Here is a 27,533-nt window from a genome sequence, read left to right as displayed (position 1 = left end):
TTGCCTGATACTGATGCTGACTTGACTGAGAAGTGTGCTGGGACCCTGCTAACCAGGCCCCAGCACCAGTGTTCTTTCACCTAAAATGTACCATTGATTCGACAATTGGCACACCCTGGCATCCAGATAAGTCCCTTGTAACTGGTACCTCTGGTACCAAAGGCCCTGATGCCAGGGAAGGTCTCTAAGGGCTGCAGCATGTATTATGCCACCCTAGAGACCCCTCACTCAGCACAGACACACTGCTTACCAGCTTGTGTGTGCTAGTGAGAACAAAATGAGTAAGTCGACATGGCACTCCCCTCAGGGTGCCATGCCAGCCTCTCACTGCCTATGCAGTATAGGTAAGACACCCCTCTAGCAGGCCTTACAGCCCTAAGGCAGGGTGCACTATACCATAGGTGAGGGTACCAGTGCATGAGCACTGTGCCCCTACAGTGTCTAAGCAAAACCTTAGACATTGTAAGTGCAGGGTAGCCATAAGAGTATATGGTCTGGGAGTCTGTTTAACACGAACTCCACAGCACCATAATGGCTACACTGAAAACTGAGAAGTTTGGTATCAAACTTCTCAGCACAATAAATGCACACTGATGCCAGTGTACATTTTATTGTAAAATACACCACAGAGTGCACCTTAGAGGTGCCCCCTGAAACTTAACCGACTATCTGTGTAGGCTGACTGGTTCCAGCAGCCTGCCACACTAGAGACATGTTGCTGGCCCCATGGGGAGAGTGCCTTTGTCACTCTGAGGCCAGTAACAAAGCCTGCACTGGGTGGAGATGCTAACACCTCCCCCAGGCAGGAGCTGTAACACCTGGCGGTGAGCCTCAAAGGCTCACCCCTTTGTCACAGCACAGCAGGGCACTCCAGCTTAGTGGAGTTGCCCGCCCCCTCTGGCCACGGCCCCCACTTTTGGCGGCAAGGCTGGAGGGAACAAAGAAAGCAACAAGGAGGAGTCACTGGCCAGTCAGGACAGCCCCTAAGGTGTCCTGAGCTGAGGTGACTCTAACTTTTAGAAATCCTCCATCTTGCAGATGGAGGATTCCCCCAATAGGATTAGGGATGTGACCCCCTCCCCTTGGGAGGAGGCACAAAGAGGGTGTACTCACCCTCAGGGCTAGTAGCCATTGGCTACTAACCCCCCAGACCTAAACACGCCCTTAAATTTAGTATTTAAGGGCTACCCTGAACCCTAGAAAATTAGATTCCTGCAACAACAACAAGAAGGACTGCCTAGCTGAAAACCCCTGCAGAGGAAGACCAGAAGACAACAACTGCCTTGGCTCCAGAAACTCACCGGCCTGTCTCCTGCCTTCCAAAGAACTCTGCTCCAGCGACGCCTTCCAAAGGGACCAGCGACCTCTGCATCCTCTGAGGACTGCCCTACTTCGACGACGACAAGAAACTCCCGAGGACAGCGGACCTGCTCCAAAAAGACTGCAACTTTATCCAAAGGAGCAGCTTCAAAGAACCCTGCAATCTCCCCGCAAGAAGCGTGAGACTTGCAACACTGCACCCGGCGACCCCGACTCGGCTGGTGGAGAACCAACACCTCAGGGAGGACCCCCGGACTACTCTACGACTGTGAGTACCAAAACCTGTCCCCCCTGAGCCCCCACAGCGCCGCCTGCAGAGGGAATCCCGAGGCTTCCCCTGACCGCGACTCTCTGAAACCTAAGTCCCGACGCCTGGAAAAGACCCTGCACCCGCAGCCCCCAGGACCTGAAGGACCGGACTTTCACTGCAGACGTGACCCCCAGGAGTCCCTCTCCCTTGCCCAAGTGGAGGTTTCCCCGAGGAAGCCCCCCCTTGCCTGCCTGCAGCGCTGAAGAGATCCCTTGATCTCTCATTGACTTCCATTGCGAACCCGACGCTTGTTCTAACACTGCACCCGGCCGCCCCCGCGCCGCTGAGGGTGAAATTTCTGTGTGGGCTTGTGTCCCCCCCGGTGCCCTACAAAACCCCCCTGGTCTGCCCTCCGAAGACGCGGGTACTTACCTGCTGGCAGACTGGAACCGGGGCACCCCCTTCTCTCCATTGGAGCCTATGCGTTTTGGGCACCACTTTGAACTCTGCACCTGACCGGCCCTGAGCTGCTGGTGTGGTAACTTTGGGGTTGCTCTGAACCCCCAACGGTGGGCTACCTTGGACCAAGAACTGAACCCTGTAAGTGTCGTACTTACCTGGTAAAACTAACAAAAACTTACCTCCCCCAGGAACTGTGAAAATTGCACTGTGTCCACTTTTAAAATAGCTATTTGTGAATAACTTGAAAAGTATACATGCAATTGAAATGATTCAAAGTTCCTAATGTACTTACCTGCAATACCTTTCAAACAAGATATTACATGTTAAATTTGAACCTGTGGTTCTTAAAATAAACTAAGAAAAGATATTTTTCTATACAAAACCTATTGGCTGGATTTGTCTCTGAGTGTGTGTACGTCATTTATTGTCTATGTGTATGTACAACAGATGCTTAACACTACTCCTTTGATAAGCCTACTGCTCGACCACACTACCACAAAATAGAGCATTAGTATTATCTCTTTTTGCCACTATCTTACCTCTAAGGGGAACCCTTGGACTCTGTGCATACTATTCCTTACTTTGAAGTAGTGCATACAGAGCCAACTTCCTACACATATGTTTATTTTTTAAAGTGCTCTGGGTACTCTGCACATTGGCGTGACTATTCAGTACTTATGACTTTGAGGTTTGCATCTTGTGTCTACAATAATAATTTAACATTGGACTGGTGATTGTTTGGAACGCTTAAGCTGTGGTATATCATGGAACAAATCTTTATAAACCAAAGGGCAGTCCTTAGGTTTGACAGTGTGGTTTCGTTATTCCGAGGTTTATCTAGGAATTAATGTACTGGCCTGTGCATTAACGTTGGTAATGTCCTCCGCTGAGGATGTTAATTACGATTGTATTATCTTATATTGATTTTATTGTGCACTAATCAAACAAGAGGATATCCAGGCACTTTGGCAGGTGTGTAGTTTTGTGGTCCCCTAGGTATTTATACGAAGAACCAAGTCTTCAGCTTCTTGCATGACTCAAGAAGTGAGTAGTGGGCTCTGATAAGTAAATGGAGGTTGGTCCATGTCTTGGGTATGATTTAGGAAAATGAGCGACCTCCAGTTTTGATTTTGCGGATGCAGGGGATGTGTGCGAATGAGAGTGAGGCAGAGCTTAGGTGTCTGGTGGGTTGGTGAAAGTGTATGTGGCTGTTCAGGTATTCTGGTCCTGTGTTGTGTAGGGCATTGTATGTGTGTGTGAGAAGTTTAAATTGGCTGCCCTTGTGCATGGGGAGCCAGTGAAGCTTCCTGAGTTGCTGTATGATGTCGGTGCGGCATGGGAGGTCACGTATGAGTCTTGCTGCAGTGGTCTGGAGTCTGTGTAAGAGTTTTTGGAGACTCCGGCGTAGTGTTGACGTAGTCCAGTCTGCTCGTGATGAGTGCTTGCGTGGCTGTCCGTCTGGTGTTTTGAGGCAGCATGCTTAGGATGTTGAAGCAGGAGGTGCACACTGCGTTGACTTGAGCCATCATGCTGAGGTTAAAGACAGTTAAGAGTGGTTCACGCTTGACAGTGGAAGGCTCAAAAGTTTTTGTTGTGTATTCCCCTAAACTCACCCACTGTAATCAAATAAACACATCTGCTCTGTTCTGCTTCATGTTCCTGCCCCTGTACTAGGAATGCAGGCAAACGCTAGCTAAGGTCAGCTTCCTGATTGGCTCAGCCAATGTCAGCACACCATAAAGAGGGCTAATCATGTATAGTGACGGAGGAATCTATTTTCTAAATTTCTTATTTGTTGAAATCAATAATTAATAACAGTTTTGTGATTCCCATGGATTATGGGAGCAGTTTTTTGAGTGTGATGTAATTCCCTTGAATTGGAGGGCTTAAAATGACTGAAAGCTTTTTGTGTAATAGTTACCAAACTGGTAACATACTTAATATTATTTATGTATTTGTTATGTTTTAAATAGTTTGACGCTGTTTAGTAATGGCTAATCCATGATAAATATATAAACCATTGTTTGTCTTATCATTTTACTGCAGGCCAACTTTATATAATAGCATGTCACCACCTGGACAACAATGTAAAGGAAGCAACTCAAGTCCTCAACAAATGTATTGTCCTGATGAAAGAACCACTTCAAATTCAAACTTTTCACATGACCCAAATGGATCAACAGTGCACCCTTCTTCCCCAAGTCCTCATCATCGTGCAGGGCCCACAGGATTTTCAATGCCTCAAAACCCACATTTGCAAACTGTTCCACCTGGTTTTACATCTCCAATTCATCATACTGGAGGCCCCAATAAAGGCGATCATTCCACACCACCCAGTTTTGCGGGGGCTTATAACATGCCCAGTGGTCAAGGCTTTGTGAGGCATAGCCCCAGAGACGATCACGGTCAAGTGCACCTAAAGTATCCACCGAATCCCATAGAACACCATATGCAACAGGACAGTGGATTTCAGTCACCGCAAAATCAAACCAATTATTATGACAGCTACTACTCGCATCAAGCTGTACACAACTTCCAGGCAATAAATAATTCTGGTGGTAAGTTTAATGAGACCTTAATGGTTTGTTTTACATTGCAATGTACGAAATGACACCCTTGGCCCAGGTGATTCAAACTATCTGACTCCGTGCTCTTATGTTTGCACCCACCTAGAGCTTTTTTGTGGTGGACGTTGAGCCGAAGCAGAAAGCCACTGATCTATAGAACTCTGTGGCCAAGCTCCATCAAAGGATGGGGCTTAATAATTTTAAGCTGAATGTCAGAACTTCTCCCTTTTTCCATTCTACTGTTTATTATAATGCCTTCTTTTAGGCCAAAATCCAAATTCTGTTATTTGTGTAAAAAATCTAGTGATCTCAATGAATGCTGTATTAACATGGACTGAACAGACAGACTCAGTTACTAAAATGTGCTTCTTGCAACAGACTCTTTTGAGGAGATTCATTGATGTGTTTTCAATTCAACAAAGTGTTCAATATTTATTATTTCTTCTAGATTGTGCAATTGTAACTTGGTGAATTTAGGACTTCTGACCAAATCCGTCAAGAAGTTACAAATGGTTGCAATGTAGGCGCTAAACTAGTATTGAAGATCAGCAAAGTTACCTCTTTGGAGCTGTAGATAAACTCTGTTGGATGCCAGTCCAGCAAATAATCAATTTCCAAGCATTGTGCTTAGTTCAAAAGCCATGTTCTGAGGAACACCGAGCCCTCTAACAATACGTTTCTGTTTTTGTAACTTTCTGAAAAGCAATATGAGATCGAAACAGTTGTTGCTGGTAAATGCACTTCGATTGGACAGATCAACACTAGTTGGCAGTTCTATCTCAGTAGGTGCTGCAAAACCGTGTAACCACCTTCCATCCCAATTTTTAAAACCAAAAGGCCATTACTGAACTTTAGCAAGCTGATCAAAGTCTGTATTTTTTCTGAATATAGGAGCTAGCTTATGTGTTCCTTTTCAACCGTTAGATAGCAATCTGTGTTTTGGTCCGGGGCCAAGGTACCTTTAAGTATTGGCGTGCACTTCATGAAAAAAAACAAAAATATTTACGATGCAAGTAACATAGGCAATATGATATTCCTAGACAGGCTGAAAAGTAATTTGGAACCGTGATGTAATTATTTTTCTTCATTTCCTATTTCTCGAAAGAGACTTTTGCTTTTGGCACCTCTTTGCAGTCTTGTCTCAGTTTAGCCTAAAATGCTGTGACACCTGCATCCACCTCTCTCGTCGCAGTCTTTAATAAAGTAGCGTAAATTATGCCTGGCTGAAAGAATTTTGGACATTAGCGATCCATTAAATGAATACTTCCATTTGGTGTTTTAGAAAAGGCTACTTTGCTTTTTTTTTCTTTATATGTTTAACATAAACACATGGCATTCACTACACACTGTATTGGTCTTCAAATGGCTTGCTCTTCCTTTATTTTCCTTGTTGCTTTGCTGGAAACAGGTGATGCTCCATAAATACATGCAGGTAGGTAGGAGTATTTGCTTGCAGTGTCATAGATAAGTGTTGTGCCAGTGTGCATGAGTAGAAAGCGACATTGTTCTCAGCACATCTCATTAGCTGTTGATGAGGGTCCTTTCTAGGAATCATGTTGAGCACTATAATGGGGAGTTATTTATGCTTAGTATATCCCCAAGTAGTAGGGACTATAATAGAGACAGGCGAGGTGATAATCACCTGAATAGGTAACTTTATTTACATTGAGTCCTGGTGTTTCCTGTCACAGTAATGCAATCTCCCACCCAGGATGCATTCATGTCCCTTTTCTGGAATTGAGGCCTTTACTGGTCAAAAGCGGCAACAGAGTCTGCTGGATTGAGATTAAAAAGACGGGAAAAAAGAGGCAAAATAAATTAAGGAACACATTTTTTTTTCATCTTGTTGGAGGGCATACAGTGCCACGTAGAAAAAACTGCGTAGAGGAAGACTAGAGTAATGAAGGTTAGTAATATGTAGTTGATTTGATTTTCTGCATGGCGCCAGAGTTTCAAACATTGCATACCTTTGTGAGGATCTGTACAAATGCAAGGAATATACTATACTTAATGATCTTTCCCTGTGTTACTATGCAATATAGCTGTTAAAAGCTGCACCGTAGTTTCCTTGTACCATCCTGCAGTTTAACATAAGTATGACTAGAGTGGACCGGAAGGTCGTTCTTCGGAGAAGGTAATTAATACACAGACAAAGGTTCCACCAGGTAAAACTGTGATTGAGGATTTCTTAGGGAGCTTAGGAAAGTATTCCCATGTTGTCAAAAGATCGTTACTCCAGTGGGAATTCAATATAACTGTTTGGAATTATATGGGACTCTAGTTTGAAACAATACATAGGGGGACCGCCAGGGGTAATGTAGCGTCCGTACCGCCAACAGGCTGGCGGTACGGAGGCCCTCATTACCACCGCGGCGGTAGCGCCGCGGTCACACCGCCGGGTCGGCGGTTTCCCGCCGTTTTAGCCGCGGCGGTGATAATCCGCCAGGGCTGCGCTGTAAGCAGCGCTGCCCTGGGGATTAGGACACCCCTACCGCCAGGCTGTTTCTGGGGGTCTGGCGTTATTTCAGGAACATTCTTCAAATCAAACAAATCACACCTCTCAATACACCAGAGGTTACTTTAGAGGATCACATAGAGGCAACAGTAACAAAGGAAAACCATCTACCTCTAGAGGTTCCTCATCCACCACTAAACAATTATTTAAAACCATACATATGAACTCACTACTCATGTAGGGGGGAGTTTACAAGTTTGTTTTACCACCAGTGGTCTCATATTACCACAGAGCGATGGATACTTTGAATTATCCAAAATGGTTACCGTATGGAGATCATTTCCACTCCACCAAATATACCCCCTCGAACTCAAAAACTCTCACCACATCATCTCACTCTTCTCAAAGAGGAAGTACATTGAGTTCTTCTCAAAGGGGCTATATAGAACCAGTAGCATTACAATACCAAGGAATAGGAGTCTTCGCCCAGTATTTTCTAATACCCCAAAAAGACAGGTCTCTAAGACCAGTATTAGACCTCAGACCCCTAAACCATTGTATCCTATCAGAACACTTTCATATGGTCCCTCTTCAGGATGTTATTCCCCTATTGCAACAAGGCGACTTCATGACACTGTTAGACCTAAAGAACGCTTATTTTCACATTCCCAGTCATCCTGCACACCACAAATACCTAATACTTGTTGTTGCAGCAAAATATTACCAATTCAAGGTATTACCATTCAGAGTCACAACCGCTCCCAGAGTATTCACAAAATGTCTCGCAGTAGTTACAGCACATCTCAGAAGAAAGCAAATTCATGTTCTTCCTTATTTGGACCATTGGCTCATCAAAGCCAATTCATTCACACAGTGTCAAAGCCACATTCAAAATACAATTAATCTCCTGCACTATCTGGGGTTCACCATAAACTACATCAAATCTAATCTGCAATATCGCCAGATACAACCCTATCTAGGAGCTACCCTCAACACACTATTAGGACTAGCTTTTCCCAACTCAGCCCTAGTTCATGCTTTTCAAGCTTTAATTGCTACATTAAAACAGAACCAAACATACACAATAAAAACTGTTACGAAACTGTTAGGAATGATGGCATCTTGTATTGCTAACGTACTTCATATGCGTCGTCTTCAACAATGTCTTTCTCATCAGTGGTCTCAGGCACAGGGTCAGTTGGAAGAGCTAGTGTTGTTGGGCCGATAGACATCGCTCTCTGCATTGGTGGATCACCGCAAACCTTATGAAAGGGCGGCCCTGTTTAGACCCTGTGCCTCAGATCACTCTCACAACAGATGCCTCAAACACTGGTTGGGGAGCTCATCTCCTCAACCTCACAGTTCAGGGGGTATGGGACAATACTCAATGGTCTCATCACATCAATTACCTGGAACTGCAAACAGTATTCTTAGCATTGAAAGTGTTCCTTTCACAATTGAAACACAAGACAGTGTTGATTCGTAGAGACAACCTGACTGCCATGTACTATCCTCAAAAATGGGGGGGGACATAATCTCATCAGTTGTCCGATCTTGCAGAAACAATATGGAAATTGGCAATTCATCACCACATTCACATAGTAGCACGGTGAAGGAAGTTGGCACTGTATATACTATCTCAAAGTGATAGATAGTGTGCACAGAGTCCAAGGGTTCCCCTTAGAGGTTGATAGTGGCAATAATAAATGATACTAATTCTCTATTTTGTGGTAGTGTGGTCGAGCAGTAGGCTTATCAGAGGGTAGTGTTAAGCATGTGTTGTACACACACAGACAATAAATGAGAACACACACTCAAAAACTAACTCCAGGCCAATAGGTTTTTATGTAGAAAAATATTATTTTCTTAATTTATTTTAGAACCACAAGATTCAGAATTCTAGTAAGTACATAAATTGTGAGGTACCTGGCATAGGTAACTATGGAACTTTTAATTCAAACAATAATGTACACAGTTTTGGCAAAAATGGCAATAAGCTTTTTTTAAAGTGGACACTGCAATAATCAACAGTTCATGGGGGAGGTAAGGACAAGTTAGTTTATCTGGTAAGTAAAGCACTTATAAGTTCAGTCTCCGGGGCATAGGCAGCCTACCGTTGGGGGTTTAAGTTAACCCCAAACACCCATCAGAAGCAACACAGGGCCGGTCAGGTGCAGGGGTCAAAGTAGGGCTCAAATAACATAGGTGCCTATGGAGACTAGGGGTGCTCGGGTTCCAGTCTGCTAGCTGGTAAGTACCTGCGTCCTAGGGGAGCAGACTAGGGGGATTTTGTAGAGCACTAGGGGCGGTAAGGGGTCGGTCACAAACAGGCACACAAACTACACCCTCAGCGGCACAGGGGCGGCCGAGTGCAGTGTGTGAAGTAGGTGTCGGATTTTAGGTTGAAATCAATGGAGAGACCCAGGGGTTACTCTGGCGATGCAGACAGGGCACAGGGGAGCTTCTTGGGCCAGCCACCAGCTGGGCAACGATGAGGGCCGCCTGCTGGTCACTTCTGCACCAGTAGTTAGTTTCTCTCAGGCCTGGGGGCTGCGGGTGCAGTGCTTCTTCCAGGCGTCGGGTTCTTTGTTACCGGCAGTTGCGGTCAGGGAGAGCCTCTGGATTCTCTCTGCAGGCGTTGCTGTGTGGGTGCAGGGAGGTCTTCTCAGGGTGTCCACATCGTTGGAGTCTCCTGGGGGTCCTCTCTGCAGTATTGGTTCTTCTGGACACGGCCGGGGGCGTCGGGTGCAGAGTGTTGGGGACTCACTGTCCCTGAGGGTGGCTACACACTCCTTGGGCCTCCTCCCTGTGGGGAGGGGGGCAATTCCCTAATCCTATTGAGGGGAATCCTCCAAAGCAAGGTGGAGGATTTCCTAAGGCAGGGGTCACCTCAGTTCAGGACACCTTAGGGGCTGTCCTGGCTGGAGGGTGACTCCTTGTTTTTCTCATTATCTCCTCCAGACTTGCTGCCAAATGTGGGGGCTGTGTCTGGGGGGGGGCGGGCATCTCCACTAGCTGGAGTCCCCAGGGTGCTTTAATACCAGACTTAAACCTTTGAGGCTCACCGCCAGATGTTACAGTTTCTTCATGGGGACGTGTGAAGAAGCTCCACCCAGTACAGGCTTTGTTCCTGGTCACAGAGTGCACAAAGGCACTCACCCTATGTGGCCAGAGACCTGTCTGGATGTGGCAGGCTGGCAGAACGTAGTTGAGCTGGTATACAGGGGGCATCTCTAAGATGCCATCTGTGTGCATTTCTCAATAAATCCCGCACTGGCATCAGTGTGGATTTATTCTGCTGAGAAGTTTGGTACCAAACTTCCCAGTATTCAGTGTAGCCACTATGGAACTGTGGTGTTAGTGTTTGACAAACTCCCAGACCATATACTCTTTATGGCTACCTTGCACTTACAATGTCTAAGAATTGGCTTAGACACTGTAGGGGCATAGTGCTCATGCAGCTATCCCCTCACCTGTGGTATAGTGCACCCTGCCTTAGGGCTGTAAGGCATGCTAGATGGGTGACTTACCTATGCCGCAGGCAGTGGGTTGTGGGCATGGCACCCTGAGGGGTGGGCCATGTCGACTTAGTCTTTTTCTCCTTACCAGCACACACAAGCTGTGCGGCAGTGTGCATGTGCTGAGTGAGGGGCCCCCAGGGTGGCATAATACATGCTGCAGCCCTTAGAGACCTTCCCTGGCCACAGGGCCCTTGGCACCAGAGGTACCATTTACAAGGGACGTATCTGTGTGCCAGGGCTGTGCCAATTGTGGAGACAAAGGTACAGGTTTAGGGAAAGAACACTGGTGCTGGGGCCTGGTTAGCAGGGTCCCAGCACACTTTCAATCATAGCTAGCATCAACAAAAGGCAAAAAGTTAGGGGGTGGCCAGGCCAACAGTGGCATTTTCCTACACACAGTATCTCCCAGGGACAGACAATCACTTGCGGACCTTCTAAGCAGGATGCAGCAACAAACTAACAAGTGGGAACTCCACCCACAAGGCATTCAACAGTACTTCCAAAAGTGGGTAAGACCTCAAATAGACCTATTCAAAAAAAAAAATGACAAAACTTCGGCTCCAGGTACCCACACCCTCAATCCAAGGGCAGTGCTCTATGGATGAGTTGATCAGGGATATTTGCATATGTTTCCCCCCACCCATACCCTTTCTGATCCAGAAGATAAAACAATCTTCCCTCAACATGATTTTAGTGGCCGCTACATGGGCACGTTAACCATGGTTCACAACACTTTTGGAACTTTCAGTTGTTCCACATCAGAAACTTCGCAACAGACAAAACCTCCTGACACAAAGAGGGGTCAAATAAGACATCCAAAATCCCAAATCACTCAACCTAGCGACAAGGCTCCTGAAATCATAGAATTTACAATTACCACAGGAATGTATGTATATTTTTAAACAAGCGTGCAAACCCACAACTAGACAATGTTATGCGGCAAAATGGAAACGTTCTGTTTGCTATTGTCAAACACCTAACATTGACCCTCCCAAACCAACAGTACAAGACATTGTACAATATTTGGTATACTTAAAAAAACAAATCTAGCTTACACATCTATTTGGTTAGCAACCATAGCTGCATATCTTCAAAACAGACAGTATATTTATTTGTTTAGATTTCCTGTTATCAAAGCATTTATGGAAGGACTAAAAATAATAATTCCACCAAGAATTCCTCCAGCTCCATTTTGGAATCTTAACATTCTACAGACACGGGGTTTATGTCCCCACCGTTTGAGCCCCTTCACTCCTGTTCCCTACAATTCCTTTCATGGAAAGTAACTTTTTCAATCACTATAATCTCCCTTAGACATATCAGTGAGCTCCAAGCTTTAACCTCGGACGAACCTTTCTTTCAAGCTCATAAAGAAAGAATTGTGTTAAGAACACTTCCAAAATTCCTTCCAAAGATAATTTCACAATTCCATATTAATCAGACAATAGAATTACCAGTTTTCTTTCCACAACCAGATTCAGTAGCGACAAGAGCTCTACATATTCTGAATGTATTACATAAATAGAACAAAAGAGTTTACCACACAAAGGAGAGCCTATATCTAAAACTATAGCTAGACGTGTAGTCAAATGTATTTAAACTTGCAATAGTAAAGCTAAACAACAATTACCTGTACCACCTATAGCACACTCCACTAGGAAAGAAACGTGCATCTATGACATCTTTAGGTAACATACCTATAGCAGATATTTGTAAAGCAGCAACGTGGTCTACACCACACACATTTACAAAACATTATTGTGTATACATCTTTGCCTAACAACAAGGTAATGTTGGACAAGCTGCATCCAATACACTCCTTCAATCAATTGCAACTGCTGCACGCTTGCCACTTTTTTATGGAGGGACTGCTTTTACAGCCTGTGCACAGCATGTGTTTCTACAGCTACACAACCAATCGAACAGAAAATGTTACTTACAAGTAGACCTCTGTTCATGGCATGTAGTGCTGTAGATTCACATGTGCCCTACCTCCTCCCCGGACGCGTTTAGACGTTGCAATTTAGTAGTATGTAAATAACGTAAATACATAGCAAGGACATCTTTTCTATTCTACTGTCTATTTTTCACTACTTCACTCTCCCGCCTGTGGAGAAACAATCTAACAAAGAACTCGATGCCCATGCGCAGTATTACGAGAGGAAGAGTCACTCAATCCCATGACTCGAAAAGCTTCTTCAAAGAAAAACAAGTTGTACTACTACGAACCCAACACCAGATGGCGAGCTTATGCACAGCTTGTGAATCTACAGCACTACGTTCACGAACATATGTCTACCGGTAGTAACATTTTCTTTCTCTATTACCTCCCCAAACACTACTTTTGTGAAAATGTCTTACCGTGGGATAGCTGACATTATGATTCTTAATAGCCCATATTTATTGAAGTAAGTTTTGTGAAGAGGCACTTTCATGATACCTATATAGACTTTTGAACAAGGGCATTTTAGACTAGAGATCCAAAACTTTTTTCGATTTCACCTTTTTAAAAGTATCTTAAGGTTTTGCTGAGTGAATCTTTTCTGGATTCACATGCTGTCCATTGTTATGCATTTTAGCTTTTCTGGATTCACATGCTGTCCTTTATTCTGCATGCTAGTAATTGGGTTCAGAATTTTTCAAATTTTTGTAGTCCTAATTCCTTTTATTTATTTATTTTGTTTTTGTTAAGCATTGACGGGTCTCCCAATTAGTGCTTTCTGTGTCTTCATACTCTCTCCCCCGGAAGCCCCCACCTTTGGTCACTATCTCCCAAATCTTTTTTTCCACCGTTGCACCTAGATTCTTGGTTGAAGGCTCTCCAACACAAGGAAGAAAAAAACTTCAGGGGAAGTTTGACAGAAGTTCGCCGAAAGATGGGACAAAACCCAGAGAAGAACATCAAGAAAGAGATACCGGAGGAGACTGATCTTAGGAGAGAAGATTTCCTCAACAGTTGCAAGAATGCCTGGACAGGGGGCTCCCTGTTTGGTATAATGGAGAGAAAAAAAACTGTTCCAGTTGTCACTACAAATTCTCACAGAAGGTCATCACCCAGTCTGCAACCTCTGCCTGCTGATCGATCACTGAAGCGACAACTGCAGTGCCAGGTTCAAGTCAAAGACGCTGAAGGTGAGGGAGAAGCAGAGACAGGCACACTACACCATGCAAAGACAGAAGCCAGCCCCATCCCTGAGAGACCTCAGTCTGCCGAGCGATGAGGAGGAATAGGTCGCTGAAGGTGCAGAGGGAGAAACTTCACACCAACCAGAGAATCGTCAACATAGAAGCCCAGACGACCAATGTAGGAAGTTGGCTCTGTATGCACTATTTCAAAGTAAGGAATAGTATGCACAGAGTCCAAGGGTTCCCCTTAGAGGTAAGATAGTGGCAAAAAGAGATAATACTAATGCTCTATTTTGTGGTAGTGTGGTCGAGCAGTAGGCTTATCAAAGGAGTAGTGTTAAGCATTTGTTGTACATACACACAGGCAATAAATGAGGAACACACACTCAGAGACAATTCCAGGCCAATAGGTTTTTGTATAGAAAAATATATTTTCTTAGTTTATTTTAAGAACCACAGGTTCAAATTCTACATGTAATACTTTGCATGAAAGGTATTGCAGGTAAGTACTTTAGGAACTTTGAATAATCACAATAGCATATATACTTTTCAAATAAAACACATATAGCTATTTTAAAACTAGACAGTGCCATTTTCAACAGTTCCTGGGGGAGGTAAGTATTGGTTAGTTCTTGTAGGTAAGTAAACCACCTACGGGGTTCAAGTTTGGGTCCAAGGTAGCCCACCGTTGGGGGTTCAGAGCAACCCCAAAGTTACCACACCAGCACCTCAGGGCCGGTCAGGTGCAGAGTTCAAAGTGGTGCCCAAAACACATAGGCTTCAATGGAGAAGGGGGTGTCCCGGTTCCAGTCTGCCAGCAGGTAAGTACCCGCGTCTTCGGAGGGCAGACCAGGGGGGTTTTGTAGGGCACCGGGGGGGACACAAGTTAGCACAGAAAGTACACCCTCAGCAGCACGGGAGCGGCCGGGTGCAGTGTGCAAACACATGTCGGGTTTTCAATTGGAATCAATGGGAGACCAAGGGGTCTCTTCAGCGATGCAGGCAAAGGGGGGGGTGGGGGGCTCCTCGGGGTAGCCACCACCTGGGCAAGGGAGAGGGCCTCCTGGGGGTCACTCCTGCACTGGAGTTCCGATCCTTCAGGTCCTGGGGGCTGCGGGTGCAGGGTCTTTTCCAGGCGTCGGGATCTGGGAATCAGACAGTCGCGGTCAGGGGGAGCCTCGGGATTCCCTCTGCAGGCGTCGCTGTGGGGGCTCAGGGGGGACAACTTTGGTTACTCGCAGTCTTGGAGTCGCCGGGGGGTCCTCCCTGTAGCGTTGTTTCTCCACCAGTCGAGTCGGGGTCGCCGGGTGCAGTGTTGCAAATCTCACGCTTCTGGCGGGGATTGCAGGGGTCTTTAAAGCTGCTCCTCTGGAAACAAAGTTGCTGTCTTTGTTGAACAGAGCCGCTGTTCTCAAGAGTTTCTTGGTCCTTTTGGAGCAGGGCAGTCCTCTGAGGATTCAGAGGTCGCTGGTCCTGGGGAAAGCGGAAAGGGGGGAGACAGGCTGGTAGGGCTGGGGCCAAAGCAGTTGGTGTCTCAGTCTTCTCTGCAGGGTTTTTCAGCTCAGCAGTCCTCTTCTTCTTAGGTTGCGGGAATCTGATTTCCTAGGTTCTGGGGTGCCCCTAAATACTGAATTTAGGGGTGTGTTTAGGTCTGGGAGGGCAGTAGCCAATGGCTACAGACCTTGAGGGTGGCTACACCCTCTTTGTGCCTCCTCCCTGAGGGGAGGGGGCACATCCCTATTCCTATTGGGGGAATCCTCCAAAATCAAGATGGAGGATTTCTAAAGGCAGGGGTCACCTCAGCTCAGGACACCTGAGGGGCTATCCTGACTGGTGGGTGACTCCTCCTTGTTTTTCACATTATCTCCTCTGGACTTGCCGCCAAAAGTGGGGGCTGTATCCAGGGGGCGGGCATCTCCACTAGCTGGAGTGGCCTGGGGCATTGTAACACAAAGCCTGAGCCTTTGAGGCTCACTGCTAGGTGTTGCAGTTCCTGCAGGGGGGAGGTGTGAAGCATCTCCACCCAGAGCAGGCTTTTGTTTCTGTCCTCAGAGAGCACAAAGGCCCTCACCACATGGGGTCAGAAACTCGTCTCTCAGCAGCAGGCTGGCACAGACCAGTCAGTCCTGCACTGAACAATTGGGTAAAATACAGGGGGCATCTCTAAGATGCACTCTGTGTGCATTTTTTAATAAATCCAACACTGGCATCAGTGTGGGTTTATTATTCTGAGAAATTTGATACCAAGCTTCCCAGTATTCAGTGTAGCCATTATGGAGCTGTGGAGTTCGTTTTTGACAGACTCCCAGACCATATACTCTTATGGCTAGCCTGCACTTACAATGTCTAAGGTTTTGTCTAGACACTGTAGGGGCATTGTGCTCATGCACCTATGCCCTCACCTGTGGTATAGTGCACCCTGCCTTAGGGCTGTAAGGCCTGCTAGAGGGGTGACTTACCTATGCCATAGGCAGTGTGAGGTTGGCATGGCACCCTGAGGGGAGTGCCATGTCGACTTAGTCGTTTTCTCCCCACCAGCACACACAAGCTGCCAAGCAGTGTGTCTGTGCTGAGTGAGGGGTCCTTAGGGTGGCATAAGACATGCTGCAGCCCTTAGAGACCTTCCCTGGCATCAGGGCCCTTGGTACCAGGGGTACCAGTTGCAAGGGACTTACCTGGGTGCCAGGGTTGTGGAGACAATGGTACATTTTAGGTGAAAGAACACTGGTGCTGGGGCCTGGTTAGCAGGGTCCCAGCACACTTCTGAGTCAAGTCAGCATCAGTATCAGGGAAAACGTGGGGGGTAACTGCAACAGGGAGCCATTTCTTTACAACCAAGAAAGAGAAGAGACCACAGGTAAACATAACATCTACCCCGAAGAAATTGCCTGAGATTCATAAAACAGACTCAGAGGCATCGAAGGAAGCCTCATCATCGAAACACTCGCCGACCAAAGGCAGCCCCTGAGACAAAGATCTCCTCAGATCCCCCGAAAGGGACACAACAGGTGGAAAGTCTCCAGAAAAAACACTCACTTTGAAATACGGACGAAGGAAAGACGCTTCAACATAAAAAAAAGAGAGGTCTTGCGAAGAGCAAAGAAACTTGACTACCAGTGCGTCGTCGAAGGAATCTTTGAAGAGGAAATGGCTGTCGATACTCAACCTAGAGGAACACTCACCGGAGATCAAGATGAAGAGGAGACAAGGGCAAAATGGATGCATTGTTTCAGAAGAAGTAGGACTTCGAGGCAACATTGAAATAATCTTGAATTCCTCCTAAAACGTTGACACCGAAAAATCAGGGTGAAAAGGAGGTCGAAGAAATCAAACCTCCTTTAACACCAGAACCACAGGAGGTGGAAGAGGAGCTCTCCTATGAAGAAGAGGAACAAGGAGGACTGGGCTTGTTTCAGGACTCAGAAGAGTCTGAGTACACTGATGCTTAGTGGCAGGAACTGGGAGGGAGGAGTAGACTTTTATCCATCCTGGCCTTCTCTTCCGGATGACATTGGCATGTACAACCAGGTCATAAAAGAGGCTGCAGAAAAGGTGCCCAGAATAGGGATCAAGAAAGGAAATTACTCAATATATTTCCTAATACCAAAATTAGACTGGACTCTACGACCAATTCTAGACCTCAGATTCATTACAAAGTTTATAAAGACACAAGGATTCAAAATGACAGTTTTGCAGGAAGTCATCCCACAATTGCAAAGAGGGGATTGCTTGGCAACTATAGATCTAAAAGACGCCTACTTGCACATCCCAATGAGTGCAAAACACGAAACGTACCTGAGGTTTGTGGTGAACCAGACTCACTATCAGTTTAGTGCTGGCATTCATGATAAAATCAGTACCAAGGGTCTTCACTACGTGTCGAGATGCAGGGCATCTAAGACAAGGCATACATGTCTATTCTTACCTGGGCAACTGTTAAGGAAGAGCAAACTCCCACAGCAAGTGCAAAGAGTATAACGCAGGTATTGAGGACAAGGTTCACATTGGGTTTCTCTATAAACATAGAGACATCACCACCAACATCAAAACAAATAATAATGTTTCTGGGAAAAAGGATCAACTCAGTCGAAGGGAAAGTATACCCCAGCGAAAGGAGAATACAATCACTGTTGCTGAAAAATCGCCTTTACCAGAAGGGGCACGCACTGAAAATGAGGACTGTGGGGAAATTGTTATGGAAGATGGCTTCATGCATTCCTTTGATTCCATATGTGAGGAAACACATGAGACCAATTCAGGAATGCTACAGAACCAACGGTCACAACCCACGAGAGTTAGGAATATCTAGTGGTTGTCACACAAAAACTACAGTAGGAAATGGCATGGTGGAAAAAATCACATATAACACAAGGAAGGACATTTACACAGCCGACTTCAACAGTAACCATTACAACAGGTGCGCCTCATATGGGCCGGGGAGCGCATGTGAAAATGCGGAATCTGGAAGAAAAAGGAGGCTGTACAGCATTTCAGTATCCTGGAAATAAAGACAGTGTTCCAGGCTTTAAAAGACTTTCAGCAAGCAAGCTTTTAGGGAAGACAGTATTGGTCCAAACAGGTAATGCAACTACATTTGCATACGCTCACCCGAATGTACACTTAGCTGCAATAGTGACCTACACAAGAGGTCAAATAGGAAGAAGCTTCTTCACAACTTCGGTAATAAAATAGTTCTTAAAAGGCGCAAAGAGAATTTCACCACCAAGTAAGATACCTGCATCCAAATGGAATTTAAATGTGGTACTGACTCAATTAGTTAAGATAGCTTTTGAGGCTTTACGCAAAGCCACATTAAGATGCTCACGCTAAAGACCGCACTCCTGCTGGCCATAGCATCCCTTCGCAGGGTGAGTGAAGTGCAAGCACTCACAGTTCAAGCACCATATTTACAGATTCACAAAGACAGAATTTTCATGAGGACAGATCCACTTTTCTTACACAAAATAGTTCCACACTTCCATATAAATCAAACAAGACAAATACCAAGTTTGTTCAAAACCCCAAGAAATCAAGCAGAGGGAGTGTTACACACACTGGACGCAAGACGCGCTATAATGTACTATATTGAAAGAACAAAGACGGGCAGAAAGACAAAGAAACAGTTTGTCTCTTTTGCACACAGCAATATGGGGAGACCTGTAACTAAGGGCACAGTTGCCAGATGAGTGTCACAATCTGTTCATCTATGCCACACATGTGCAGGGGAGAAACTAAAATCAAACCGAGAAGCACACTTCACAAGGAAAAAAAGTTAAACCTTTGCCTTGCAAGCAAATATACCTTTACAAGATGTATATATGGCAGCAACGTGGTCATCTCTACTCACGTTCAAAAAACACTACTGCATAAACATTCAACTGAACAAAGAGGCTCACGTGGGACGAAAGGTGTTAAAACATCTATTTTTCAAATATAAATCCATCTTCAACCACTGGAAGTCTACCAAAACTGCTACAGAATCGATACACAGCATTTGAATCCCCAAAAAAAGATTCACACTGCAAAACAAATAGTTTTTTACCTGTAGGTGCAGTTTTGCAGCTTAAAGAAATTTCTGGATTTACAAGCAACCCAACCACCTCCACCAAGAAGATGACAGGAGAGAATAGCTCCAAAAAATCAGAAGATGACGACCAAAGGTGAGAGCTTCAGGGAGAGGGCACGCAACATCACAGAAAGCACCAATTGGGGGATCGGTCAATGCCCCCCCCCCCCCTTCTCTATCCCCCCTCCCAAAAAAATAGAAGAAAGACGACAAACATTTTGAGAATTCTGGGCACAACCACTAGATGGAGGAATAATGCACAGCATGGGAATCCAGAAAAGCTGCCGAACTACACCTACAGGTAAGAAACTGTGTTTTTCCAGTAAAGATTGTCCGATTGGATCTGATCTTAGTTCCCCTCCAATGTTGTCCTACATTTTTTCTTATTTTCTCAAGTCCTGTGCTAATGGTTAGACTTACCTAATCAGTTTTGCTTTTGTTTTATCCTTATTCTCCAAGAGTAGTAGAACCACTATTTTCTTACTTTGTACTTTCTCTACAGTTGTTTCTAGGACGTCTGGAAAACAGTCCCTTCTTTTGAAGCTTGTTAGTATAATTGTTTTTTCCCTCCTAAGGGATTTGTTTGTGCTACAGTTTCTTTTTGCTCCTAGAAGCTTACTGTAAGGGATTTTCCATTTTGTGTACTGTCATAGAACCTAGATGCTTGCAGGATATTGTTACAAGCAGTGAGTTTACAGTGTAACTTTGTGTTTGTAGCATGTGTGGCTATAGATACACCTGCTCTGAATACTCTTACCATCTAGTTTTGTCCTTAGAAGTTTGCAAGTTGTTTTTCTTCAAATGAGTCTTTAGAGTAATGAAGTACAATGTGTTTTTGATACTGTGCAGGGTCACCAGCTCCATTGTTAAATTGTTTTTACAGTCCTCTGGTTCAGATGGGTGCAGACCAGGCTCCTGGACTCGAAGTGCTCCATGTTTATTTTCGGGCCTACAATGCTAACTTTCCATGCATGTCATGAAGGGGCACTTCCTTCATTGACAATCATTCCTATTCGGCTCCCTCAATGCGTTTCAGTGACTATTGCTGAAGACTTGGCGGTGTGCCACCGCATCAACTCCAGAGAATGAAGAGGCGATGCAGAGAGTAATAGACCAGACGCCCTTCAGGAAATGCCCCCCAGAGCCACTCTAAGTATCCCTGGGCCATCGTCAACACGGTCTGTCCCAAGACCACAACTATTGATACCAATTGTGCCTTCGGCCTGGCCTTTCCTTGCACAAAAACTCTCCCTTTCCAGAAAGACAGATGTTGGGTGCACAACAAAATGCAGCAGAGGTCGGCAAAAGCCACGCCAGATATCTTTGGCAAACCAGACTCCATTGCCGCTTAGAAAGAGGACCCTGAGTCATCAGGAATCCCTGCCCACCAGCTCACAGGCTTTTGAATCTGGTTACTCAGAATCTTGAGAAGACAAGGATGAAGGTGCACATAAGAAGTCAACAGGGCAAGCTGTGAGTAGGCTGAAGAAGAAATACACCATAAAACTCAGAAAAGGCTGCACAGCCAGCCACAGCACCACACTATAAGGAGTCTGGCATACAGCCCCATGTGCAAAACTATACCCCTTAGAGGTCCTCCGCTGCCTTTGAAGCCCGGTTGATACCAAGGCAACGCATTAGAGCTACAAAGGGATCTAGCCAAGTGCTCGGTCCCCCATCGACCCTTGAGTCTGAAGAAACTTTCAGACACGGAGACTTTAAAATATCCCTCAAAGCCAAAGGCTCAGTTGGCGCCTGCTCCTCTTTCCGTGCACAAACCCTCTTTGGCACTGAGACCATCTTTAGTGTTCTGAGGGCTGTGAGATGCCTATCCTCGATAGACTATAAGACAAACTGAGTGAGAGGATTTTCATCCACCTGTTTGTCAGCAAGATCTTGAACACTGTAGAAATTCTCAAGATCTTGAACACTGTAGAAATTCTGCTAAGGCAGAGGAGGCTAGCTTTTGAGGATGCTCCTCTACTACACTTGCCTTCAAAGCCTAAGCCACAAAAAAAGACTCAAGGACAAAGCTAGAAACCCTCCACCTTATCCCCATCTGCATCTCAACCCCCCTCCCCCCGCTTTCCCCTTTACCCATGCCAACATCACTTTCTCCAGGTTCTCCTCAAGGGTCACCACAGTCCTACTCTGACATAGGTAGCCAAGGTCAATACTTCCCCTCCCTCCACCTACGCACCGTAGGGTGATACTGCCCCTTTTTACCCGCAACCTACAGACAACCTATAACTACAACATAGATGGCTCCAGGTGATCCAGGTCTTGAACATGTCCCAGCCAAAGACTCCCCCAATGAGACAGCCACATACCATGAGGTCACACAACGAGCAGCTGCATACTACAAATTAGAACATTGGAATGCTGGAGGCTCCATTGAAAACAATGGAGTGCTGCAGGCTTTTACTGGCCGGTAAAAGCCCGCAGCGCCAACATTCCAATGTTCGCTTTGTTCACAGCTAGCCTCACGGAGCCCGAGGGGATTTTAATCCCCTCGGGCTCCGTGAACATATTTTTTTTTTAATAGAACATTCTGCCCTGTGTGGCAGAATGTTCTAATAGCCTTAGAACCCGCCGTAGCAGGCTCTACCGGCTATTAAAGTCCCTCTCCCTTGTTAAATGCCCTCGCCTTCGGCTCGGGCATTTAACGTGGGGAGCGGGCCTTTAATAGCCGGTAGAGCCCGCTACGGCGGGTTCTGAGGCTATATTAGATAAGCAAACCATGCTAGAGAACAATTACTTCCTTGTCGAAACACATTCTAGAATAGAAGATTAAGTGCAGTTTCTGCCTACATGAAGGGGATGCTTAACCCTGCTCCCTGACTTTTTTCAGGAGTCTTTAGAAGTCCATGTGGTCACTCCCAGAGTGGGGAAGAAATGTAAGCCTTCTCCCTCTGAATCCAAATAAGCAAAGGGCCATCACCTTGCGGACGCCCATGTGGTGCATACTCCCCCCACAAAAGAGCTGCTGCTCAAGCACATGTGACGCTCCTTTGCTTGACAAAGAGAGAAGACCCATTGAAGCAGACGGTAAAAGAGTAGCTGTCAGTACAACTACCCACTGGCACATTACCGATTCAGTGGGCCTCTTTTTGCTTTATGACAGAGCTCACTGGGAGGAAAGGGAGGCTGTAATCCAACACCTTCTCGGAGTTTAGGAAGAGTGGGGAAGATTATCTTGAAGGGAAAAGCATTCTCTAATGTCACAATACGGTGGCCCATAGACGCAGTTGTTAAAGCATCCAGAGGGGTCACTACATCCATCATAATTCTCCACCATTCCTGGCTCAATAATCCGGGCTTCAAGTCGAGGTGCTCAGCATCTCATCAGCCTTCCAATCAATGGAGAATATCTTTTCGATCTGCGGGGTGTTAAGACAGAAACTGAAATAGCCAGGTCTATGGGTGCCTCCAGACCAGGCTCCTTTTAGAAGCAGCATCATATGGGAGAAACCAAAGGTACTTCTCCTGAGCAGTTTCATCCTATCAGAGACAACAGTAGACAACCCACCAGGAAGTGGGGTTAGAGGATACGTGCCAGGCACCTTCAGGGGCAACAAATCAAACTAGGGCAGAGGCAGAAAGACCCCTGGCAAGGGATTCTCTTCTGCCTACTGACTTGTTCCATATCCTCCCCGATCACACAACTCCTTTTGAGTCAGACTTCAAGGTTTCTTAGCACTCTGGCAGGAAATCACCTTAAATCAGTGGGTCCTATCCGTCATCTTGCACGGTTATTGCTTAGAACTCCTTTCAGTCCCACCCCACAAACACACCCTCAGCCCTGAACACCTTTGCTTTCTACATGAGGAGGTTCAGGCGATCCTCCACAAGGGATCAATAGACCTAGTGCCCCCACAACATCTGGCAGAGGAGTGTACACCCTTAACATCCTCATTCCCACGAAGAATAACTCCCTCAAGCCCATCCTTGCCCTCAGACTCATCAGCAAGTACATCCTTTCGGAACATTTACATATGACTACCCTGCAGATGTTATCCTTCTGCTACAACAAGGTGACTTCATGTCAGCTTTAGACATGAAAGACACCTACTTTCATATACCCATCCATCTAACTCATCAGTGCTACATCCACTTTAAGTGACCACTCTGGTCACTATAGCCCTGAGGGTATTCAAAAAATGTTTTGCCGAAGTAGCCTTTCACTTCAGAAGCGGGATCTTTCACCTGTTCCCCTACCTCCATGATTGATCAAGAGTGCAGGCACCCGGGCCCAACCCACACCCAAGCTGCTCCATTGCATCACATTTACCATAAGCGCTTCCAAATGTCACCCTGAATCTATTCAAAACCAGGTGTTCATAGTGTCTATCCTAAGCATCATCACAGGCAAGACATGCCCTCCTGTATTGACCTAGTTCCCCACAATAGGCCTCGTGTCCACTACAAAAATGAGTTTCAGCACAATTCTCAGATATACAGTCACTGGGAGGATCTAGTGTTGATAAGGGCCAGTACACATCAGTGTCTGCAGTCATAGAGCAGCAGCCTGTTGCAAGGCAGCCCTTCATGGACCCTACTTCACAAGTGACCATCACCACCGACTGGGAATCACATCTCTTCAGTATGTCAGTTCGGGGCATGTGGTGACTGCACCAACAATGTCTCCACATTAAGTAGCTGGAACCATTAATCTAGCCTTTTAAAACCTTTTTGAGAACCTACAGGGCAAGATAATGCTAGCCAGTAAAGACGGCAACCCCACACCACGATCTTCACAAACAGGGAGGCATATACTCTCCACAGCTCTCAGCAATGGCACACCTCATTTAGGCATTAAGAGATACATCATTGAATACACCTCATAGTTAAGTACCGCCAGAGAGTGGTCAACAATCATGCAGTCCTGCTTAGCAAGATGCATCAACATGTCCGCCGCTGTGGGATCCTACACAGAGGCCTGCTCGCCACCAGAGAAAACGCAAAACGTCAAAGCTTCCCCTTTGTATCCACAATACATAGGCAATCCCTATGGATCAGTTGGCCGGGGATATTTGCCTATGCTATTCCTTCCCTCCCACTCTTCAGCAAACATCCCTAAAGCTCCTGGTAGTGGCTCCCACCTAGGCCAGACAACCATTGTTCTCAACTCTACTGGAGATGTCTGTCACTTCCCAGAAGCTCCCCAACATGCCTGCTCTTATTACACAGAACAAGGGCAGAACCAGACCCCAAGCAGCTCAGTCTAGCGCCTGAGGTCCTAGAGGTTAGTTACCTTAGCCTATCACAAATGTGCATGGACTGCCTGAAAGAAGCCCATAGGCCTGCTGTGCCACCAAGTGCCAAATATTTGTCCTCTACAGCATTTCAGAACACCTAGACCCTTTGAAACCTGCAGGCCAGGACATGTTTGCTACCTCCTTCACTTGCAGAAAGTTAGAGTTAGCCTACATATCTATACATACTCCTGCATCTAACTGCCATTGCATCCGACTAGCAGACAGTTTGTGCTTCAAAATTCCTGTCATTAAGGCTTTCGATGAGGGCCTTAAAAAGGTAATCCTGCCCTAGGTTCCACCATCCCCTCTCTGGAACCTCAATATTGATATTGACCTTACATGAGTAATGGGCCCTTATGAAGCCACCTTTCTCATGGACATGAATATATTTTATTAAATTCCACACTTAAAACAATAGATTTACAATTTCTTATGATGTATAGACTGCCTTAGCAGACTGTTATAAATACAAACCTAAAGAGATTAGCTTGACAAACACCATTACATTTTTCTATTTTTAAATCTGAGCTCTGAGAAGAGGTTTTTGGAAGTTTGGGATTTTTTTAAATTTAAAGTTTTGAAAAAACAAAACCTATCAATTGTTTTTGTACATTGGTGTTCGGACCCAAAGTTGTCCCTCATATTTGTGCCTAGAACCCCAGTGTCGATAGCCTTGCTGCATCTCCTGCAATAGGTCACCATCTCCTGTAATCCTTGTAAACAGGATTAAAATCCGATTGCCCTTGCAGCACATCAGTGGACACTTGATTGTATGGAGCAACCGAGGATTCTGTACTTAATATGGATGGCTTCTGTGCATCTCTGGGCAAGGTAGTCCATTTCCAGAATGTCAGATGCTGAATGCTTTGATTGGCTCTCATTGTACGCGTATGTATTTTCCCAGTGTTCTGGATCATGTATTTCGACCATGAGATATTAATCGATTTTACTGCGATTCTGGCATTAAACTAATTGGGAGTACTATGATTTTTGTTTTACAAGAGGCTTTTTCTCACAGACATAGAAGAGGCTTTTTCTTCCCTTTTAAATTCTTATTTCTTTCTTTTGGGTACCAGTTCAAACATGCGATTATGGATTCTTTTTCATATTGCCAACTCATGACGATCACATATGTGTTTTCTTCTGTCTGTATGAGCCATGAGCTCTATTTGTTTTTATAATGGATTGGGATGTAACTTTAAGCTGGTTTAACGTTTTGTTTTGCACCAAATAAACCCAGTCTCCTGCAATTGAGTGCATTTTGGTGATATTATTTTCATGCATAGGATATATATATTTGTATATAACTATATATATATATATATATATATATATATATATATATATATATACACACACACACACATACATACTTACCGAGGTATCTCTTGTTTTCCTCTTGCTATAGACTGCCTTTTCCCTGTGCCATTAGCAAAAGGTTGTTTTGCGCATGGCAGACCTTTGGCCGTGTGCAGCAGTGGATGGCCCAGGAATTGGCCAGGTGCCCTATCTGCCATCCAAACCCAGCTGTGTACACCATCTGCTATAAACACCATTTGAATCTCCCTCTCTTCTCTTTATTTTTTCTCTGCCTCTTTTTTCTGTCTGCCACACACTTCTTATTTTTTCAAACTTTTGTGAAAGTCGCAAAACAAATTGATTTGCTTTTTTTTCTATAAAATGATGGATGAATCCACTACTTAAATTGGTGGCTTACAAAATCGCAGTTTGATTTGTCAATAAGTACTGATTTCTGCACTCTTTCCTTGTGAGGTTCACACATTTTCTGCTACTCTTGGATCTCCCCATCTGAACTGCTGTGGAAAACTTTTATCCTCAGCACCAAAGTCACATATCTGACTCAGTTTTGAGATTTCAAGAAAGCAAAAAAAATAATACAGAGCCCTTCAAAAGCCAATCACATTAGCCAGAAAATACTTGTGTGCGCTTTGCTTGACAGGAGCTGCGAATCACTGAATCGTGACTTTTAATGGAAGAAATATACAAAAGCTAAAATGAGAAAACACAGCTTTCTTCATACACATCTGAATAAACCCCATAATTTCCTTTCTACCCTGCCCCCAAAACATCACAGAGGCTCACTTGAGATCACTCATATTTCAGCTTCATGGCACAGAAACAGTGTGGTGTGCCATAGTCACGGCTCAGCGGCAACTTGTGGCAGAGATTTTTTTCCTGGAATACAAACAAAAGGGGGCACCAAAGGAAGGCAAGAAGCAAGACTGTGGGCAATGCTCTCTTTACTAGTGGTCCACTGTGGTAGCATCTTTGACACTGGTGTTCACGTTGCTCATTGGGTGTTGCATTCTTGGTCTTCTGGGCAGCAGTGGCAAGCCTCCAGTCTTGCTTCTCATAGTAGAGTACTTGAAAGCTGCACTCATGCTCTAGGCTGAAGGCAGATACTCCGTACCATAGTCATCCTAACAAGGGGCATTCTGGGATCACCAGGTGCCACACATTGCAGGAACTTCATCACTAGAAAGTAGGGGGCCCAGTAGCCCATAGACTAGTGACCATGTAGTCCTCTCGGAGCATGTTTCCCCAGTTCATGTTTGGAGAAGAAGAAAGGATTGAAGAAGACGTGTCCTGCTGGCCTTGGATTGTGCGAAGATAGGCTGCACCGCAGAGAGGACTGCAACTGCTCCACTTTTGGGCTAGTGAGCTGGGGCCCTGCCTGTGGCTCCTGACATCAGGAAAACCTGATTTCCTAACTTCACCAGCTCCAGTGACTCAAAGAATCAGGTGGCTGGTACCCACTACAGGGACACAAGAGCGGAAGAGCCCAACTCGGCAAAGTGGTAGCCCCCATGAAAGTTTCCCTGCTACCAGTCGCCAGATCCCCAAACAAAGGAATCTGAGATAGCCAAAGTTTGCACCCAAGTCTGCTGGACCTGGGAGAGCTGTCAAAGACCGGATTAGTTGTGCTACATGGACACAGGCCCCCACCAAAGGTTAGCGTGTAACGTTGCCAGTGACACAGACGCAGC

General features: G+C 45.5%; 1 protein-coding gene across 4 annotated transcripts in view; it reads left to right on the top strand.

Moving 5' to 3' along the window:
• ZC3H6 (zinc finger CCCH-type containing 6) overlaps positions 1 to 27,533 on the top strand; it is a 275,434-nt gene that overhangs the window by 206,127 nt on the left and 41,774 nt on the right. For all 4 annotated transcript variants that reach the window (XM_069234680.1, XM_069234679.1, XM_069234678.1 and 1 more), the window contains one exon: positions 4,079 to 4,590. In XM_069234680.1, the coding sequence (XP_069090781.1) occupies positions 4,079 to 4,590 (512 nt within the window). The remainder of the gene's footprint in view (positions 1 to 4,078; positions 4,591 to 27,533) is intronic.

The sequence above is a fragment of the Pleurodeles waltl genome, chromosome 5 (assembly GCF_031143425.1).
Source record: "Pleurodeles waltl isolate 20211129_DDA chromosome 5, aPleWal1.hap1.20221129, whole genome shotgun sequence".
NCBI classification, from domain to species: domain Eukaryota; kingdom Metazoa; phylum Chordata; class Amphibia; order Caudata; family Salamandridae; genus Pleurodeles; species Pleurodeles waltl.
The sequence above is the reverse complement of the archived record's forward strand: the minus strand, read 5'-3'. Positions and strand labels throughout refer to the sequence as shown.